The sequence below is a fragment of the Pinus tabuliformis genome, chromosome 3_2 (assembly GCF_031772625.1).
Source record: "Pinus tabuliformis cultivar Carrire ecotype Pingquan chromosome 3_2, CPIR1, whole genome shotgun sequence".
Taxonomy (NCBI): domain Eukaryota; kingdom Viridiplantae; phylum Streptophyta; class Pinopsida; order Pinales; family Pinaceae; genus Pinus; species Pinus tabuliformis.
This window is the reverse complement of record NC_142302.1, coordinates 991,350,628-991,372,059: the sequence shown is the minus strand read 5'-3', so window position 1 is coordinate 991,372,059 and position 21,432 is coordinate 991,350,628. Positions and strand designations below refer to the sequence as shown.

The 21,432-nt window shown below is 36.6% G+C and overlaps 3 protein-coding genes and 1 long non-coding RNA gene across 6 annotated transcripts; 1 reads left to right on the top strand and 3 right to left on the bottom strand.

The window, feature by feature from the left end:
• Positions 1 to 4,604: 4,604 nt before the first annotated feature.
• On the top strand, positions 4,605 to 5,399 carry LOC149183945 (E3 ubiquitin-protein ligase AIRP2-like). The gene is made up of 2 exons (XM_089418815.1): positions 4,605 to 4,826; positions 5,025 to 5,399. Exons 1-2 carry the CDS (start codon positions 4,801 to 4,803, stop codon positions 5,209 to 5,211), a joined length of 213 nt encoding a protein of 70 aa, XP_089274941.1. The 5' UTR covers positions 4,605 to 4,800; the 3' UTR covers positions 5,212 to 5,399.
• An 847-nt stretch (positions 5,400 to 6,246) lies between these two features.
• On the bottom strand, positions 6,247 to 10,168 carry LOC149183944 (chaperone protein dnaJ 8, chloroplastic-like). Its single transcript, XM_089417335.1, has 4 exons — positions 10,070 to 10,168; positions 7,764 to 7,890; positions 7,456 to 7,524; positions 6,247 to 7,340 (listed from the first exon to the last, which is right to left on the bottom strand). The coding sequence occupies exons 2-4, from the start codon at positions 7,872 to 7,874 to the stop codon at positions 7,170 to 7,172; spliced, it is 351 nt and encodes a 116-aa protein (XP_089273461.1). The 5' UTR covers positions 7,875 to 7,890; positions 10,070 to 10,168; the 3' UTR covers positions 6,247 to 7,169.
• On the bottom strand, positions 9,950 to 10,438 carry LOC149183943 (uncharacterized). The gene is made up of 2 exons (XM_089417333.1): positions 10,266 to 10,438; positions 9,950 to 10,172 (listed from the first exon to the last, which is right to left on the bottom strand). Exons 1-2 carry the CDS (start codon positions 10,436 to 10,438, stop codon positions 9,980 to 9,982), a joined length of 366 nt encoding a protein of 121 aa, XP_089273459.1. The 3' UTR covers positions 9,950 to 9,979.
• Positions 10,439 to 11,364: 926 nt separating this feature from the next.
• Positions 11,365 to 12,784, bottom strand: LOC149183942 (uncharacterized). 3 transcript variants are annotated; one of them, XR_016257221.1, is made up of 3 exons: positions 12,511 to 12,680; positions 11,562 to 12,419; positions 11,365 to 11,468 (listed from the first exon to the last, which is right to left on the bottom strand). It is a non-coding gene; the product is annotated as an uncharacterized LOC149183942 (long non-coding RNA). The 3 variants fall into 3 exon arrangements; XR_016257220.1 differs by having other exon boundaries at positions 11,562 to 12,131; positions 12,511 to 12,666; XR_016257219.1 differs by having other exon boundaries at positions 11,562 to 12,784.
• Between the last annotated feature and the right edge of the window lie 8,648 nt (positions 12,785 to 21,432).

Genomic DNA, 21,432 nt, shown 5'->3' with positions numbered 1-21,432 from the left:
TTTCTTGTTGCTATTTTTAACACTCCCTCTCAATAAGAAAGGGATTATCTGCTACCCCTATCCTGCCTCTATGAAACTTGAATTTGCATCTTGACAAGGCCTTTGTCAAAATATCTGCATCCTACTCCTCAGTGGGAATGTACTCCAACAACATAATTCTCCTCTACACACAATCTCGAAGATGACGATACTAGATATCAATATGCTTGGACCGATCATGAAAAACTGGATTCTTAAAGAGTTTGATACAACTCTGATTGTCATGTCAATAAATCACAGTTGGATCCATCTGTTGACAAAACAAACCAACAAGAATCTTCCTCATCCAAACAGTTTCACAAGCTGCTTGACTAGCAGCGATGTACGCTACTTCTACTGAACTGAGTGAAATTGATCTCTGTTTCCTGTTGATACCAAGAAACAACTATCTCTGTTTCATGTCGGATGGAATCTCTGCACAATCTGCACCGGTTAAGCCTTGAGCTTCACTTCCTCTGTCCATCTGTACCATAAACCAGACTGAATAGTGCCTCTGAGGTATATTAACACATGTTTGGTTGCCTTCCAATACAACTTAGTCGGCTTAACCATTACTTGATTAAACTAGTTAACTGCATAACACAGGGCTAGTTGTGTTAACCAACTTAGTGTTATGTTAGGTTATGATTTCCTAAAAATATGTTCGGGAGAAATATTGCAAATGTTTCGACGTATCTACGACATCGACCAATGAGGAATAAGCGAGACGAGTTTAAATTTTACCATAATTAGATATTACGCGGTGTGTTCTAATTCAGAGTATTCGTTTCACAATGTTCATCAGTTTTGAAAAAAAAATTAACGAAGGGCTTGGATTTAATAATGTGACACGATTTAAAGATTGAAATTCAGGATTTCTACTGGTTTGGGTTTCTGATTTCCACTCTTATACTAGCTTTACAACTTTATCTAACCTCCACCACTCTTGTTTCGACCACGGAAATTCTAAACTTTTCAAATGGGAAATAAATATTTTAATGCACATTAACATTTCTCTACCATTTGTATATATGAGATTGTGCTAGGACTAGCAATTGTCCCAAAAGGTACAAAGAGAGGCCGATAGGATTAGTGAAAGGAAGATAGTTTTATAGATAGTCAAGCATATATAAAGGTATGTAGTGACGAAGGCAATAATCACGTTGACCATCCTGTACCAGTGCATTTGATATTATAAGAACAAAACCAAAACCAAACCATTCATATTAATATAGTAAGTGTAGAACGCGTTCATACTTAAAGCTCAATAGGTTCAATAGATTATTGGTAGCATGGTTTTTTTCTAAATAAAAAGTAAATTACAACGTTGTACATGGTAAATGAAAAGTGGAGAAATTTGTGATTTGCAAATGTTAAAACAAATCACTTACATTACTGGTTGACAGTAGAAGTAAAACATTAACATTATTAAAATTTTGAAACCGATTTTAAATTCATGTATTGTATTTTTCAAAGTATTTTGTTTTACATACTTAAGTCCTCAAATATAGTGGTTTTAGATTCCATTTTGGCAAGCCCACCATTCAAAACACTATGTATTTCTCTGGCCCTCAAAGCAAGCTTTTAGCACTTATTAATCTATGCTCTGTCCAAGATACAATTCAAACTTTCGTTTTCAAGCATTTTAAGAGGCAAAATAGTGTAAATATTTTAAATTTTCTATTTACTTGTCTGAATTTCTACAAAGAAAATATATATGATTGTTTTGATAAGATTGGAATTGATGGTTCCTTTGTCTAATTTGTGTAACAATTCTTTTCATGCTGTGCACTGTTTTGATCCTGATGTTCTGGGCTGTAAATAGCATCTTTTTGTATTTGGTCAATGATGTTTTTAAAAGAATAGAAACAAACACAGGGCTTTATGACAGAGGGGAGCTGCTTCTGTAGCAGTAAAAAGTGATGAAAAATCAGAAGTGGTTACAGAATATGTTGTGGGTATATCAGGGATGAAGTGGGTCTGGTCTGATTGGGGTTCAAGTCCGCTGAAGTATGTAGTAATTTGGGGTGATGCAATCAGAATGGGCTTGATGGGATTGCAATACAGGAAAGGTCAAATAAACATCAGAAAAAAACAACCCATTAACATTAGAAATTAAAAAAAAAATAAGCAGGAGCACAACAGCCAAATTCTTATTCATTGAAATTAATTAAGGCAGTCTCTTCCATAAAGCTTATCCCCAGTCTATTCTATGCTTCCTTACATCAAGATTAGATTTCAAGCTTGAACCCCTTTAAATGGGAGCTTAATCCATCTTCATCCTTATCTATAAATGTTTATTATAATTTTTAATTTCTTCCTATTGTCTAGATTTGTCTCCCCATTATTATCTAGAATTATGTCTACAGCTTAATCCCAGTCATGAGTAGATATTTTAATCCATAAAATTTTATTATTATGTAGACCCTTTAATGCCTAATTCTCAAATCCCTCCAGGAACGTGTTCTCCTGTGTGCTAATATGGATCAATTTGAAACACTTGATACCATTAGTATTCGGATTACTTGGATTTGCAACGCTGAGATTAATGGTACACTGATGGTTCTCCTACATGTAGAATCAAATTACATATTTGGAAAGTTTCAACATAATTTTACCTTGACATGCAGGTAGTAGCCTGGCATTTCTTACAAAGGAGTAAAAATATTTGAATTTTGAAGGTTCGGATGAGTAATATTCCAGGTTCATTGAGAAGGCAAAGTATTTGGAGTCCTTTTGGTGGCCAAGATAGGCAGTGAAATGTTTGAGCTTCTGCCGAAGAATTTTCTTATTTATTGTAAAATATTCAAAGCCCTTTTGGCAATGTAAAGGTATCTGGTTTTCAGTTCTTCTACGACATAGTATCTGAAGTGCAGATGGAAAATGGGAAATGCCCATTAACAAAAAAATGATTCAAATGCCTTCAACTGTCTATAGGCATACTATTTCAACTATAGTTTTTTGAGGGTGGAGGAATTCCAATCAGTAAATTCACTGCAGCATTGAAATCTGTTAATAGTTAAATTCCAATTCATGGGCCAGGCATTTGAAGCCCTCTTGACAGGTAAAATGCTTTTGGGGAAACTGCCTTTTTAAGCACTTTTGAGGGATTCTTCCTTTCCCCTAGAGAAATATTCAAAGCCATTTTATTGACTGAATTGCTATTTTAAAGTTTTTGAATTCGTGCCCTTACCATGAAAAATATTTATAATCCTTCTAATTGTTGAGTTACCCTTTTATGTACAAAATACTTGAAGACCTTCCAATGGGTAGAACTTTCTTTGGCTAGCAAAGTGTTAGAAGCCTCACTAATTTTTAGATTGTCATTGGCCACCATTAACAACTGATTTTTAGATTGTCATTGGCCACCATTAACAACTGATACCGTTGCGAAAAATGCTGTTCAAGAGGTAAAATAATTGAATCCTTATTGGAGGGGAAATACCAGTAATTGGAAAATGATTTGAGCTATTTTGTGTAGTATTGTGCAAAAGCAGATTGCCATTTAATTTGAACAAAACGGTATCTATGGTATTGACTCAATAGATGGTTAGCCACAAATTTTCCTACGTAGCGTTTTTTAAGATGTGGTAAAGATATGCCTGATCCAAGCAGACTCTACCTGGGGTTTCAATTTTTTTATTTGGAAATTGAGAATCTGGCTTTACAGTGAGGCTGGATTGTTATGATCAGTTTTTTTATTTGGAAATTGAGAATCTGGATTTACAGTGAGGCTGGATTGTTATGATAAAATTCTTTGAATTTTTCTACAGAAATGGAAGTCAACAAGAGACCCTCATCTTTATTCAACTGTTCCTTTTTACTTTTATGTTCTTTTCCAAATAGTTATTGTCTGTTTCTCTTTTACCTTTTTGAAATTATGTTAAGGCTTTTCCAAGATTTTGACATTCTGGACTAAAATACTCAAAATTATGCAGGGGATCTTCATTTACAAGGGAGTAGGATGGCGCCTGCATTCAAATGAGATTATCATACAGCCCCATAGCACAGCTGTTCCTTTTTCTTGTACAGTGGGCTGATTGCAGCCTAGCAAGCACATTAGGACTTCTGTACATACTAATATATAAGGTCCTATGCTTATTTTGTTTTTTTTCCTCTAGGAATTGTTCCGTTGTTTGACTGGCTTGAAATTCAACTAAATTATATTGAATAATATGATTTTGTTATTTAGGTCTATGTTGCTATTGTAAAAATTACTCCTGCTTCAAATCTGAGTCCCCTTTTGTAGAACCCAGAGTACCTCTGCAATCTGAAAAATCTAATATTTTTAATTATTCACTAGTTATTATTTTTTATGGTATTTACTATTTATCTTTGATACTGGTATTTCATGGTGGTTTAATTCACTGCCACATTGTTTATTCTTTTATGCTTTCTAATACTGCAGTGTTTCCATTTAGCAGGTGTATTCAGATGGAACAACAACAATGTCTACATAAGAAAGAAAAGCCAGTCTTTGAGAGTTCTATGGTAAGCTATTTTCTTCTTTTCTAAATATAGGGGGAAAGGGAGGTATAACAGCTGTGATCTAATGGAGATTTTGTCTTGGGCAGCTGTTATATATCCTTCCTTGCTGCAACTTCAAGGAGGTATAACAGAGATGGAAGATATAATCAGAAAGTGATTTGCAAAGAAAGATACAAGAAACGTGTTGATGAAGAAAGGAGACATCTTTCTGAGCTTGATTTGGAACGTGAAAAAGAGTGTGGAATATGTTTGGAGACTCAGACCAAAGTTGTATTGCCTAACTGCAGTCATTCAATGTGTTTGAATTGCTATCGGGAATGGTAGGAGCAATGAATCCTAGTAATGTATTTTATTTTTTGTAGTTTCTTATTTTTCTAACAGCATAATTCCATTTTTGAGCTTGAAAGATCATCTTACCCCTAGTTTCAGGGTTAGGTACATTTACATGAGACAGGAGCATTGAAAGGTTTGACAGATTTATAATTAACGCTGCCAGTTGTTATTGCTGTGTTTTGCAGGCATGCACGATCAGAATCATGCCCTTTCTGCAGTGATAGCTTGAAAAGAGTGAACTCAACAGACTTTTGGATTTTTACAAGTAGTGAAGAAGTTGTTGACATGGAAACATTGGGCAGAGAGAACTTAAAAAGGCTATTTAATTACATTGATAAGTTGCCACTTATAGTGCCAGAGAGCCTGTTTTAGGTTTATGATTCTCATTATGATTCCTATATGAAGTGAATGAATGTGAATTATCACTAGAAAATCAACAACAACGTCCATGTCTTATCGCTGATTATTGTTCTTAGAATGGGTAGGATTGGTCATGTCCAATGAAGAAGCTTCTCTAGATTTTTATGTCTTCCCATTTTTAGCAGCTCTCAAAAAAATTAGAAACCTTTAATATAAGGTGAATTTTTAAAAATTTACATCAAGAATTTGATTCTGGAAATTTCTGCAATCCCTACACATCCTTCCTTTAAAGGGCATTTTACAATTTGGCTTTCCAAAAATGGAAATAGTCTCAACCAAAATTTTCAGTTATACTTTAATCTGTGTCTCCAGATAACAACTCCCAATGATCGCCAGTTCACACAGAACATTGGTCACACACCAATTGCCCCCACATAACACTGCTTATGCATCACTCATTCGCAATAGGTTAACAGGTTTCTTTGATATCCAATTCTAACAATAGTTTTAGACCATCTTTGTGTTTTGCTTCCTCACATAATCTGTGTCTCCAGATATTTTTCCTTCTACACTCCCATACTCCCATACACTCGTTTTCCTTCTACTCACACCAATCATCTTCAACTTTGATTTCAAACCAAGAAAGGGGTTCAAGGTTTCTACAATTTCAAATTCAATTAAAATGATTTCAGTTTGTTAGAATTTTCTCTGGAGCAATCTTTGCTGCCCCAAAACTGTTTATACCCTTTTCCATAAGTAGGATACATACGCAGCGACATTTTTCACTCAAACCCTGAAAAAGAACAAGCCTTCAGGGAATTTCGTCTGGATCTTTTATCATTAATGTAAACAAAGAAACACAATCTATAAATTCCCACTGTTTTCTTGAAAAAGGAATCAGAAGAATTTACATTTTAAATGGCAAATATGAATACTTTCGAAATTGTGATGAGTTTCTTCTTCCGTATCTATCACATACGAGTTTTAGTGCCACCCCATTGTTGGCCACTCTTCGCGGCTACATCTGTAACCTGGACACTTTGCCTACTTCAATCGCCCTGCACAGTTCAGATCTCTCTTGCTACAGGATCTACGCATCAATTCTGCACTCAATGGCTCCACAATTATAGCCCCAAGCATAATTTGTCAGGGATTACCCTAGATTTGTCACGGTAACAATCTAGAAAGCAAATACTCAAAACTAATTGATTGAATATATCTCAGTCCCAGATGAAACATATAAAATTAACATTAATGGTAAAACTTAACAACATTTGAATCCTGCAAATACAGGCAGGGATTGCCTATAGTTACAGCCAAGAATAATGCCTTGTTCAGGATGATATACAATAGAAAAATTCATTATGGAATGAAACGGTTTCATTATGTCTCAAGGATCAAATATGTAGAAATTTTGCATTATGTAATGAAACGACAGCATTTGATCTCAATGATCAAAGATCTCTTAATCAAAATAATGGTTTCCATTAAATGAATGTCATTACAAATTGCAGGAAGAATAGTTAGGAGCTCTTTAATGAAGAGCAGATCCCCATAATAATCACATGGTCCAGAGAGATATCCCGCAGGTATGTACAAGTAGTTGAGAGTATAAATGAATAGAACATATGTACAGGTAGTCTAATAATCAGGACCCATGACCAAATCAAATGACTCACTAAAACAGAGACAACTCAGAACGCTGTTGCTTCATCTGGATCAGTAAGTCCTTTGTGTTATGGAAACCAATGGAAGATAAATAAAATCAACTATACAGTTAGAAGAACATATTGTATTTCCAGGAGATGAATGAAGAAGCTTTATGGACTTTCTAAAACAGTTGTTTTTCTGCCAATAGCAGGAACTTTATAGATAGCCCATAACAGTCAACATGGGATCGGTAATGGAGAGGCCATAACTGTTTGCAAGGCCGGACAATAGACACCTACACAGTCTATGATAAAATTTCATCAGGCATAAATGTTAATATGAGAGGAATAATCAAGGGTTCCAGCTCCTTCCCATCCCATCCATTCTTCCCACTTGTCCCAATAAGCGTTATTGATTCCCATCATGCCCTTGACAGAGTAATCAGCAGAATAACTTTGCTGCTTTGCCTTTGCTAAACTGGACATTAACGTCTGCTCATTATCACAAAAGTAACAACAATCAGAAAACCGTGGGCCTGCATAAGAGTCCCATATTACAGAATGAAAATGCATATAGATAAAGATTACTCTTAGGCAGGCAATTTACCTCATAAGCCTGATTGATCTTGTGAAATTGAACCCCACGCACATCTCCTTTGCAAACATCTGGATGATACTGTAAGCAGATTATATCAACATATGAGTGCAATATTAATGTTTTCTGACATTATATATGACCAGGGATATTGCCATACAAATTTTCTTAAAAAATCTCAAGAATGTGTGAAGTCTGACATTTTTAATTTCTATTTCAAACCTGTATCTCTTTTTCTATTTGCTTCAGAAATGGAAGATTTATTGAAAATATCTGATCTTGAAAGTAAGAGACATAGCTTCAAATGGATACTTGCATACCTGCAACGCAAGGCGACGGTAGGCTCTCTTCACATCTTTTTCAGAAGCCCCAAGGGTCAATCTCAGCGTCTCATACTGCTCTTTCATCCCAGGAAAAGCAACAGAGGCCATCACAGTTACATTCCTCCTGCCTCCCATTTGTAATAGAATACAGATTAATAGCAGTGTGCAACCCATTGTGAGTGTCTGGAGCATCTCCCATAGTAGAGAAAACAAGGGATCTATCTTATTTGTGACAAGCACTCACCATAATCCCCAACTTTCTGACAGAATTAAGTCTTCTTGTTTCATGACACATGTACACACTTGGCTCACAAAAGTTTGAATGATCCATAGTAATCTATATCTACCAGAAACAATTGCAACATAGCAAAATCATCCTGAACCAAAAACTATCACATGCCACGTACCAACACTAATTCTGAAGGGTTAATCCATAATAGTAATACTTTAGGTGAGATCACGTAATTACAGAAAACCATCTCTAAGCATCTTGAACCCAAATGTCTATAGGTCTCGTGTGAATTCTATGATAGGTGCAACAAAATATATAAGAGTTCAGTTTTGCAACAGTTAACAGAGGTTCGCTCAAAATAATTGTGAGTTAAACTTTCCTCACTGATTTCTTCACAAATTTTTGTACTTTTGTATTCTTAAAAAAAAAAATTGAATATCTTTATCTTTTTGTACCTGTAGAGTTTTTCCCAATTCCAAATCTAGTATTCCTTTAATGTTTCTAGTATATTTGAGATCTATTTCTATTATTATTGGAATTTATCAAATATATAGGGGTATTAGTGCCCAGTGGGAGCATGGGGATGCTACAAAGCATATTCCTTATATTCGACACTTCTATTAAAGTACACCCATCGATCCACTCAAATGTCTCTGTTTGCTATTTGCTTGGTATTTCCTCTATCGAGCCCCTTTGACTTACCTTACCAGGCATTAGAAGAGGGTTCAAACAAGCAAGAGAAAGCTGAACCAATGATCATACGCTGTTAATTTTGTGAAGTGAACCTAGCAAACGTAGGAGTAGTTGCAAAAAAAACTTGCAAGATTCTCCGACAATTACAAAAAAGGCATGATAAGCATCGGATTAGCACATACCTCTCAGATGGGGACCAAATATGATTGCACTTTTCGAAAAAAAAAAAGTTTAAATTCCCACATAAGAAACGAAACAATTAGATACAGACCGTTTGAGATTCTAGAGAAGATTGCAGAGACACTCTTTCCAATCAGCATTAGCCTCGTACATGGGCATTTGTTTTGTGGTGAATATAGATCAATTGAAGCTTTCTGAACCATCTTTATCAACAGGGACTGTCTTATCAACAGGAAGTGTTGCAGAAAGGTAAAGTGTTGCGGAAGAGAAGCAGGTAGACTTGGTAAAATGAAATAGAGTTATTCAAAATTGGAAAGAAGGGAGATCTCTGAGTGTCTAATAAATGGTACATTTAATAGAAGGGATAGGAAAATTTCCCTCAATTAAAAGTTGATGAGGACATTCAACTTGTAGGGGAAAAGGTTGATCTGAGTTGGACAAGGAAAGTTTGATTTGCAAAGTTGGATAGGTTGTAGAGCTAGGGAAAAAAAACACAGAGTTGGTTACAAACGACCCGAGGATAGTGGGGTTTTAAGTAGATTGCAATTGTATGCCTGTAGGTGTAAGATTGTAAGTTGTAACCCCAAAGTTGTGGGAAGGAGACAAGAAAGCAACCCCTTGGTTGGAGGGTTGTGGGCAAGACAAACTAACCATAGCAGTTGGACACCCGTTATCCTAAGTTGTGGAGTTAACCAAGAATGTAACTTTTCTTGCAGAGGAAAATACCATATTATGGGGAATCAAAAGGCCTGCAACTCAACATTGCTACAATATAGACATTCTTGAGTTGTATGTCACACTCGAGTTAAATGGGTCTGGACTAGTGTTCATGTTCAATGCACTTAATACAACATTCCATGGGCACACACCAAGAGTTACACGTCAGATCTCTCAATACAATAACAATCAGTAACAACCGGATCAAACTAACCATTTATTATACAACAAATTGCTTCTCCAAACAAGATCAGACATATGCTAGCTACCAATGACAGCTCAGCTAAAGTCTACAGGTCTACGTAATCACATAATTATGAGATATGATCAAAATAATTACATGATTATTGACTACATGTACTTATTCTATCAACAGAGCAATATAACATAGCTATACAATTCCCAAACAATGATTGTGTGAGCAGTCAGGAAACTGAAATAAAAAGATCAAATATACACAAAGTAAATAGCAAAATTTCACCTCTTTTAGATCATATGTAAGACAAAAAATGCCAAAGCAATCTGTTCTCTTCCCGTCCGGAGTCAGGGTGGTAGTGGGTGCAGGGGTTGGCGCCTGAGTTTGGCTACAAAAATACCAATAACGACACTTAAACAATTCACCAAACTGCACAATAAATCAGAGAATTTCACCATAGCCTTTCCAGTGTGGATTTTACCTTGGAGCAACGAGCTTCTCTCCCTTCTGGCAGTGGGTTAGATTGCCGCTATGACCCCATTCTCCGGATGCAGTGGCAATTTCAACAGCTGGTGCCGCCATGATCGTATTGAGTGGCATTTCAGTTAGATCTGCCACAGCTGCCGGCGAGAAAATTGTAGGTTCCAGGGGCATGCTTTTTCCATTAATGAATCGTTTAATGGTGCTGAAACAGAGAAAATGGATCTGGGTTTCTCTGTTTCTCCAAGCTCCGATGCCTCATCGCCGTCAACATCGACTTCTTCAGCCACCAGTAATAACTATATTGAGCACACAGTCTCAAAGATGGATACCTTGGCAGGGATAGCCATCAAGTATGGGGTCGAGGTACAAGCGAAACACTCATTGTTTTCCCCTTTACTAGACTGCATTTAGTCATGTCATCTCGAATCCCAAAAATGTGTCAAATTATTAGCTGGAAAATTGTCATAGGAAGAATTCTACATTACAGGTTAGCTGCTCAGTATCAGATAAAATAATTATCTCCCATTGTACAGGAGAGAAATCAGATCTGTTTTTCAGGGAGGATGAATTTTCTAATGCACTTGAGAATTGTGTGCTTTGTGGGTCTCCTTGCTTGTGGTTATTGTCTTTGTGATGTCTTCCATGTGAAATACCCATGGCATATCCCTTATTTGGTAGTTTGTTCCATGTTAAGAAGACTACTTCTCTTTCTACATGCTTTACAGGGTGAACTTAAGGTCTATGATTCGAGCACGCGCATAAACATAAATGGGGATATAAGTGAACGTTCAATATGGAATTTGAATGCATACTATAATACAGCAAACTAACCATTTATTATACAGCAAATTGCTTCTCCAAACAAGATCAGACATATGCTAGCTACCAATGACAGCTCAGCTAAAGTCTACAGGTCTATGTAATCACATAATTATGAGATATGATCAAAATAATTACATGATTATTGACTACATGTACTTATTCTATCAACAGAGCAATATAACATAGCTATACAATTCCCAAACAATGATTGTGTGAGCAGTCAGGAAACTGAAATAAAAAGATCAAATATACACAAAGTAAATAGCAAAATTTCACCTCTTTTAGATCATATGTAAGACAAAAAATGCCAAAGCAATCTGTTCTCTTCCCGTCCGGAGTCAGGGTGGTAGTGGGTGCAGGGGTTGGCGCCTGAGTTTGGCTACAAAAATACCAATAACGACACTTAAACAATTCACCAAACTGCACAATAAATCAGAGAATTTCACCATAGCCTTTCCAGTGTGGATTTTACCTTGGAGCAACTGAGCAGACAACTTTCATGGACGGAAAACATTTTTCTGTATTGACATTGAAGGAGAACGTGGCTGGTTTTTGCGGCAAGAAAGAACTGTTCAGACGATATAAAGAGACGTTCTTCTTCCTCTGCAAAAGCTGAGATGTCCCAGTAAACGAGATATCGGCCATGGCCATATCCAAGCTGATCAGACACCGTGAATTCAGAGATGTCGGAGCTTAAATTGAGTTGAAGGGTAGAATATAGATGGGTCTTTGTTGTATTAAATTCAGAGTTGTGCCGCGATGGGATATCCCGTTTTCAAAATTTTTGACAGACCCCAAATTTTATTAAAAACTTCTTTTTCATTGGGTTTGATGCAATTAAACCACGAGGAAATTTGATATGAAACCTTTCTCACTGATCATCCAGAGTAGGTGGTAAGCCGCCCAAGCGCCTACAGCTGCGATTTCCTCTGCGACCCAGATCTCTCACAGAGCATGGCTGTCGAGATGGGAACCAAATGAAACAGCCAAAACTGCTTTGATTTTGATTTGATTTTAACTCTTCCCAGGCTTTAGTAATCATCTGCAATGAGAAAAGAATTATGGCCTCCGCCGTTGGATCGAGGAATTAAAAAACCCAGCAATATAATAGAAGTAGTGGGAATTGAACCAGCGACCTGCGCTACAGAATAAACTGACTGAAACCCACAGGACAAAACATAACATCATCGCACTGCGTTTACTCACTATTAAATCGCTCGGTTGGGCGGTGCAGTTGAGTTAAAATTCAAACCCCCTTCTCTAAATATTTACAGAGATTATTCATCAAGTGACTGAATCATCCCTGGTGAATCCTGAACGGATCTATAACCTAAAAAAGTAGGATCCAAATTCTTGGGCAACGGCGAATTGAAATAAATAGAAATAGCCAAAAAATGTATACATGGGGAATTTGTACTAACCTTGATGATTCTGCGAAGGTACTGAGGAAAGAGGGGACTGTGCCGAAATGTCGAGGGCGGGCGGCCCCTGGAGACCGTTGGTAGCATGGCTCAATGAATGAATGAATATCAACAGATGCGCGAACAGCAATGGCAGGGGTCGAATCCCAGTGGCTAATAAGCACTCCACCAGAATTGATAAGAAGAACTGCAATTGTGCAACCTTGAGGAGAGGGTTTCAGTTGAGGTTTCCCCAGACTCTAGCAATACAACTCGCGCCAGCTGCAGAGGTTTTGCGAGACCTGGGCAATACAACTCGCGCTAATTGCAGAACTGACGAATATCGTATGTCAGTGGAAAGCAGAAGGGTCGCGCCAGGTGTCAATCTGACAATGAAAAGAACGACGAAAGGTCTGTTTCAATAGGAAGGCCTATCGGCCTAATTATAATTTACTAGTATTATTCAATTTTAATAAAAATAATTCAATAAAATGTAATAAATTGTATAGTGTTAAAATAAATAAAGTTAGTATGGATGATTTAATTTTAATATATATCTCATTTAATAAATTTAATTAATAATTAAGATATTGAATCTTTATTAATAATCAGCGCATAGTCTCTCTTAAAGTTGTAACGTCTTAAAATTTAAATACTCTGGATGCATGATAGTGGCATCGATGCATCATTGTCGTTCTTTGTGGTAGGTAGTAGTGGGTACCATGTATTTTTGTGTTATGGTTTGAATTAAATAAAATGAGTGTGATTGTGTAATACTTTTTTTCTTATTTTCGAATTTTATGGTAGTATTTTCAAATTAATTTATTATATTTAATTAATCATCTTTTAACTATTTATAATTAATTTTTTCCAATGTAAATTTTTGTAATTGTTTTGGTGAAAGTTCCACGTAATAAAAGTTAATAAAGGTAAAATAATAACCACGGTTGATGGGACACTTATTCCATGGTGAATATTGGAAAAAATCCTAGTGATGGGATCACTTGTGATTGTTTAATGGCTAAGGAAATTGGCAAAGGCAATGGCTAAGGCTTTGGAAAGGAAAAATGACAGATTTGTGTATGAAAATAATGGAAATTAAGAGATAATGGAGGTGAAAGGTTGCAGGTTGCATGTGAGGAGGAAAATGAAGGAAAATAATGGAAAATGAAGAAAATAGAGGCCTCATTCATAAAAAGGCTTCTGAGGATTAGTTGGTAACCTTTTGTCAGCTCAGTTTTGGAGCTTTCTCATTATTCTCTCTCTCTCTCTTGAGGGTTCTATAACAGCCCTGGTGAAAAGTTCATGTAATAAAAGTTAATAAAGGAAAAATAAGACCACGGTTAAGAGACACATATTCCAAGCTGAATTTTGGGCAAAGATATCTTAGTGCGTATCACTGGATGTGTGTTTTGCCTAAGGAAAATTGGCAAAGGCATTAAAAGGCCAAAGGGCATTTTAGATAATTTATTTATGAAAATAAAGGAAAATAAGAGAAAAGTAAGATGAAAGGCCATAGGTTGCATGTGAGGAGGAAATTGAAGGAAAATAATGGAAAATGAAGAAAATAGAGACCTCATTAATAAAAAGTCTTTTGAGGATCAATTGGTAACATTTTGTCAGTTCAAGTTTGGACCTCTCTCATTACACACTCTCTCTCTCTCTCTCACTCTTTGTTACTTAGAGTTTTCTTGGAGCACTCTAGCTTTGGAGCAAGGAAGGAAAAACAAGCAAAGGGAAATCAAGGAAAACAAGGATCAAGGAAGGAAAAGCAAGCAAAGGGAAATCAAGGAAAACAAGGATCAAGGAAGGAAAAACAGGATCGAGCAACTTCAATAGCAATACTTGCACATAACCTTTTGCATGTGTGATTTCCTAACAATTTTGGACATGCATGGATTTGGATGTTGGTAGATGGTTCTCTTACTATCGGTGGCATGGTTTTGTTGGGTTATGATAGTGGTTTTCAGCCTAGCCTTGACTTTTTTCTGGATGCCATGGTATGTTGGGATGTTTATCTCGATTTTGAACTTTGGTTTTTTAGATGGATTTTAGAATCTGGGGCGAAAGTGGTCTCAAGTTTCATTCCATAAGGCCTAGGCATCCCTTGACCAGTTTTGGCTGGATATATGATAAAGCCTGAGGGAGGAATCTTGGTTTAGGGCCCAGTGATCCGAGATTGGATTGTGATAAAGCCTGAGAGACAAGGAGACAGAAAATTCCTCAAGGATAGTGATGGATTCTGGATGGCATTCCAAGTTTGGTTCGATTGTGATTGGAGCACCGATTTTGGTGTGATCATGGTTTGATGAGGGTGGAGGTGGTTTAACCTCTAGATTCCCTTGGTTATTTTGGATTGGTTACTCTATAAGATCCACATTAATGCTTGGAATATGGCACAGGGGTGACTAACTGAAAGAAAATTTTAGTTCAACCATGTCTATGGTCGGGTGGTACGTGGAAGTATCGAACCTAATCGGATTTTTCTATGATTAAAAAAGCTAAGTTCTCTTACTTTTCCACTTGTTTATATGTGGATTTAATGGATGTCATATCTCTGATATTTATATGGTTTTATGTTGGTTGTAAGCATGGTTATATGACTGGTTCATGTCATGGTTATTTCATGTATTTACTTGTAATTGTTAAAATGATGGATGCAAGACCTAATTGATGTTATAGCAATTCAATGGAGAAGGTGGTGATGATTCTTGTTATGTTTCATAAGTGTTTTTAGTCATTCATGCTCTGTCTTATATCCTAGACCTATAGGTTGCATTAATGCCAAGTGTTTGATAGAAAGTCAGTCCTGGTTGGGGATGCTTAGGCTTAACCCTGAGGTTGATTTTGATTTATTAGCATTGTCATCATGTCTTTGATGGATTGTAGAGGTTGTAACAAGTTCTTGGTAGAGGTCGAGATTCTGGTCTAGAAAAGTGGCTTAAATCCCGAGGACGATGGCACAGGTCTACTGAGTAGAGTCCATGGACATTGGCACATAGGCCTATGAGAGCGACTCTAGGTTTTTGGACGTTGTCATGCTTATAGCATGAGAGCGACCAAGGGTTAAAAGGCTTAAAACATCAGTGGGACCCAAGGGCAGGATGTCTGAGTAGCTGAAATGTCTTCGGAGGGTGTTGTTGCTGATGTGGATGGGTTTGATTGATGTGTTCAGTCGATTCCATCTCCTTAAGGTCACCAAAGAGTTTTAATACCTTATAATGGCATCTCTCGTCACATGTTTACCCTCGCTAGTTGGGTTCTTGGGTGGATATGGGAGGAGGGGGTGTTACAAAACTAGATGTGGGACACTTCAAGATTTTTGGTTCATCAATCTACTGCCATGTAACCAAATATGTATGGAAAAATATTGAGCCAACAGCTGAGTTGGGGATATTTGTGGGGTACACTAATACACCTCACAACTATTGGGTGTACCTGCCAACCAACAGGATGACAGTGGTTCCCAGAGATGTAAAATTCGATGAAGAGAGGGCCATGAGATGTTCCCTTGAGAGGGAGCTTCATCTACATACGATTCAGGAGCTTCTAGCTCCAAAGGAGGAACCTCAGGATGATGTGGAGTAGCCAGATGTAGAGGATTAGGGAGTGGAGACACCCACTCATGAAGAGTCTTTCAAAGATGGGAGAAAGTGCACCAGAGAGGCTGACAGGTTATTGCATGATGCTAGAGAGAATGTGGGAGCACCCACATCACAATGTAGGCATAGGAGGTCACTAAAGAGGTACACTAGCTACATGGATCTGATGAGCGGATGTGTATAGACTGAGCCATACTCTTTTGAGGAAGCAGTGCAACAACCAGTTTGGGTTGATTCCATGGTTGAGGAGTATGAATCCATTATCAGGAATAGTGTTTAGGATGTGGTCCCAAGACCGACAAACAAGTCAGTGGTGAGTTCCATATGGCTTTACAAGGTAAAGCAAGCAGTTGATGGTAGTGTGGAGAAACACAAGGCCATGTTTGTGGTGAGAGGTTTTTCTCAGGTGGAGGGGATTGATTACGATGAGACTTTTTCTCGTGTTGCAAGGTACTCATCAATAAAATCCATTCTAGCACTGTCAGCGCAGATGGGATGGAAGATACATCAGATGGATGTAAAGACAACATTCCTCAATGGCATGATTGAGGAAGAGGTGTATATTGATCAACCTAAGCTTGTTAACTGGTTAACTGCATAACACATGTTGTGTTGTACATTCTAAAAATATAAATACTACAAAAGCGAGCATGCATAGATGTCTCAAGTATCAATAGCTGGTTTAATAGCTAACTAGCAATTGCTCCTAAATATGCAAAGGTACACCGAATGAATAGAACATGCATATGAATATATTGCAAAAATGTTGTAGCAAAGGAAAGATAAAAACATAAAGGGTGGAGGATGGAGGGAAGCAAATGTGTTCAGGCTTGCAACAACCTCACAACTTGTGTCGATGCTTGTTTGACAAATGTTGCTCGAACAACTGTTCTTGGCTAAATCATTTTTTTCCAATCATACCACTATGTAAAATTTTTATATACATATTATATCTGAGCTGTAACATGCAGGGTAATAAGGAGAAACATTACCATAGGTCCTTGTGGGCACTGGATTAAATAAAGAACGTTTTTCTCTCTATTGACCTTCATATTTCATTCAACATAAAGAAGGGGGTTTGTTTTAGAATTTTAGCTATCTCTTTAAAAAAAAAAACAGAGCCATTATCGTGGAGCCATAAATTCGAGTTATAAATTTATATTTATATTTTTTATAGCAAAAATTTGTTGGAATTTCAAATTTATGTGGAGTAATCTATACAATCAAAGTGTCCAAGTAAAATTTCAAGGCACTGTATCCATTTATGCATTCAAAAATACAGTTTTAAAAATGAAAAGTTACACATGCTATATACATATATAGAACCAATAAAGACCCATTTTGAAGAGGATTAAATCTCTTGAAGTGTATATTTTTTTTCCAAGTTTTGCACTCTAGTGTAAAAAATACATGTACGTAATTTCATATAGGACGTTGAAATAATATTAATGTCCAAATGAAGATGAAATGATAATAATTTTAGGTTTGACATAATCTTATATAATTTCGGTGATAGCATTCTAGAAATATATAATTTTGGTTATATCGTTTTATAGAATTCTAAATTATTTTTAACTTGAAAAAATATGTATATATATAACTAACTTACATATATACACGAAATTGAATTAGATGTTGAATCATCTTGGAAAAAAAATTATGCTAATTAATTAATACATAGTTTTTATTTATTGAATCTTAAAGTTTTTATTTATTTAATGTTATGGGCATAAACTGTGAAAAATTATATATATACTTTCTAAATAATCAATTTATTTTGCTAGATATTTCTTTCATCTAATAATATGGCTGGAAAAAAAATGTTCAATTATTTAAAAAAAAAAACCTATGCTTGCTTTTAATTTCATTGGTGGTGGTCAAATTAGCGGGTTCCCCTCCAGATTTAGCCGCTTCAACTTCACCAACCCTCCAAATAAATCGGGCAAGGTTTTAATCCGGTTATAACTCGCGTATAATTTGACAAGCAAACACAACCCACATATCGAATCCGACAAGGCGTGGAAGTAACCAAAATTGCAACTCACATTAAGAATTTGAAGGCTTACTAGATTGTTAATGTCTTCAGGCAGATCTTTGAGCTTGTTCGCATGAACATCCAAAACACGCAGAGACATGAGCCATGAGATGGAGGAAGGGAGATAAGAAAGTTTATTGGAATGAACAGAGACCCTCTGCTGGTTAAACAATTTGATTTTGAGCATCTCAGGCAGCCACTATAGCTTGTTGAAATTGGCAATAAGCTCTTCCAGCGAACTGAAAAAGCTAATTTGTAATATGTTCATTGTGAAATCATTCAATCTGTTAGATTGTCGAGAATTAAATATTCAAACCTAGGGTTCATATTGGATTTTTATGGGCAATCTTGAAAAATTCGACAGAAAAGTTCCTAAAAACGTTGAGTATCTTGATTCAAATATTCTTGGAAAATACTGAGGGTTTTAATACAACTTTTTCTGGGAATTTAAAATTCTCCCTGGAAATTTGGCAAAGAAGTTTCCAGAAATGTTGAGGATTTTAAGTTTATAGAGTCATGCCATGGATTGTAGCAGTGATGTGAGCTGGTTCGAATGGACGTCAAGAGTTCTCAAATTCACCAGACTCGTCACAAATTTGGGCAGACACTGCAGCAAGAAATTAATATTGCAAGAAAAATCATATGAATGTGTGAAAGAAAGTCCATATAACAATGCAATATTTTTGTCTTTACTACCTTCATATTGTTACTAGAAAGGTTTAGTTTAGCAATGGTCGACAACTTCTGTGCTGATTCTAACAAGTTAAAGTGTTAAGTTCTTGGAGAAGCTGTTGAAAATTGACGAAAGTTGATGGTGACAACAGCAATATTTTACAAAACATTAATTTTTCCACGAGTTGGATGCACCAGTAATTGTGCCATGAGCTAGATGCACCATTTAGCTAGTCAGTCCGCTTATGGAGTCCAACAGGTTGCGCCTTCAACGCCTTAGGTGACAATTCTTGCACCACGAGACAAAGGAAAGTAAAGAAAAGCAAGGATCAAGCAAGGAAGATTTGGATTAGGTGAATTTAGCAAGAAAACTTGCAGGTAACAGGTTGCATGTATGAGTTTCCAATTGGTTTTGGCATGCATGGTATATGAATGTGTGTATTTGGTTCATTTGTTGTCATTGGCATGGGTTTTGCATGGTTTTGACAGTGGTTTCAGCCTTGCCTTTCCATTTCTGGATAGCCATGGTGTGAGGGGATTCATTCTTGGTTGAGCTTTGGATTACCGGAAGGTTTTGGATCATGGTTAGCTGGTCTCTGAAAAATCCCAAGGGTTTGGGGTGGATATGGTTTTCTCTGGGTTTTAGATCATGGTGAGGTGGTCTTTGGAAAATCCCAAGGGTTTGGGGTGGATATGGTTTTCTCAGGGAAGCCCTCAATAGGTGGGTGGAGACAGGGAAATTCATTAAGGGATGGTGAAAGAATTCTGAGGAATTTAAGCTCGGTTTCGTTTTTTGATCTTGGGACTAGTTTAGGTGCTATCATGGTAGTGTGAGGGTGGAGGTGGTTTAACCTCTAGATTTCCTTGGTTGTTTACAAATTGGTTTATCCCATGAGATCCCACATTCATGCTTGGAATATGGCACGGGGGTGATTGGATGAAATAAAGATTTGGTTTAGCCCAATCTATGGCAGGGTGGTACGTGGAAGTCCCTAACTTGGTTGGCTTTTGCATATGTCAATAAGAGCTAGTTCCTCTTGTATTTTATGAGTAAATGTACTTGTTATTATGTGGATTTGACGATTGTTCTATCATTTTTATTATTCTAGTTATATGTTGGTTATAAGCATGGTTTTATGACAGATTCAAATTATGGCTCTTATAATGTGTTGATTTATAAATGAATGGTTATTGAATGCATGAACTAATAGATGCTATTGCAGCGATTGTGAGAGGGAATTAGTCCTTCTTGGTAAACCTCAGATAATTTTCAGATCTCTAAGTTTAAATATACATTCATGACTTGTAGATTACATATTTTCATTGTGTTTGATGGAATGGATGTCATGGTTAGGATGGGCTAGGTTAAGTCCATAATATAGTTTTGTGTTATTTAGCATTTCTAAGAGTTTCATTAAGTTATGGGCAGAGGTATGGATCCTATCACTGAAAGAGTGGCTCAGATCTTAGGGTCACTGGCACAAAAATAACTAAATTAGACTACAGTCACTGGGAAGAAGGGTCATGGGAGTGACTGGAGGGTTATAGTCACTAGCTTGGCTTTTCATTGGAGCGACTTGGGCTTTAGTTCACTGAAAATGAAAGATAACTCAAGGGTTGGGCACCTGGAGTGGTTGGTTAGCTCCTGGGGGTCTTGTAGAACCTGAGGGAAGTCAATAAAGTTTCAAGTTGTCGATTCCACTTTCTTAACTGCATTTAGGAGGTTGAGTCATGTTATAGTAGCCCTCCGCTCATGTTCACCCTGACAAGGCGGTGAAAGTGGGTAGATATGGGAGGTGGTGTTACACACGGTTCAAAAAACATCCACTCAAACATTCGCCTACCCACCTCCACTAGTGACCTTCACTACAAAGGTATTTTTGGGCTATTTTTTTAGGGGTTTCCACAAAAACCTCCGCTAGAAGGTCTTTTCCTTCTAGTGACTTGACATAAAATTAACATGAATTTTGATTGTGGAAAAAATACAAGCCCTGCATTGAGAAGCTTAACCTTAATAACACATTGTGTGGAATGTGGAGATGCGGGCAAAACTTTTATTGTGCGCACTGCAAAAATTCTATGAAGTGTGGTATGTGAAGATGGATTTCATTATGCGAAGTACATAAGTGTGGAGGAAAGCTATGTGAAGGTGTATTTCGTTTGTGGAATATCGAAGTTGAACACATAAATAATGACAAATTGTGGAAATATATGCATTCTCGAATAACGACAAAATGCAGACTTTGTAAAAAGGGCCATGTCCTTTATTATTTAATTAGTGGTAGAGGAAGGGACCATGCTGCGTTGCAAGTATTACTCTTATTATTGTTTTCTTTCGTAGCAAAAGTGAGGTCATATTGTAAGAGTTAGACACTTTATTCTTAAGATATAATCATATTCTTTTAATTCCTAATAGCTCACACAATGAGACTTATAGTGTTTAAAGATTTGTATGTAGACTATAAAATTTCATGTTGATAAATTTACTTTTGATGGATGATTTTAAGCTATATTGTTTTATGCATTTTTTACAATGAATGTGGTTATTGGATTTTTTTATCTTGATTAAGACTTGTTCTACAATATCATTTTCTTTATGATTTTATTTCACATAAGTCTCTAATACACTTAGGT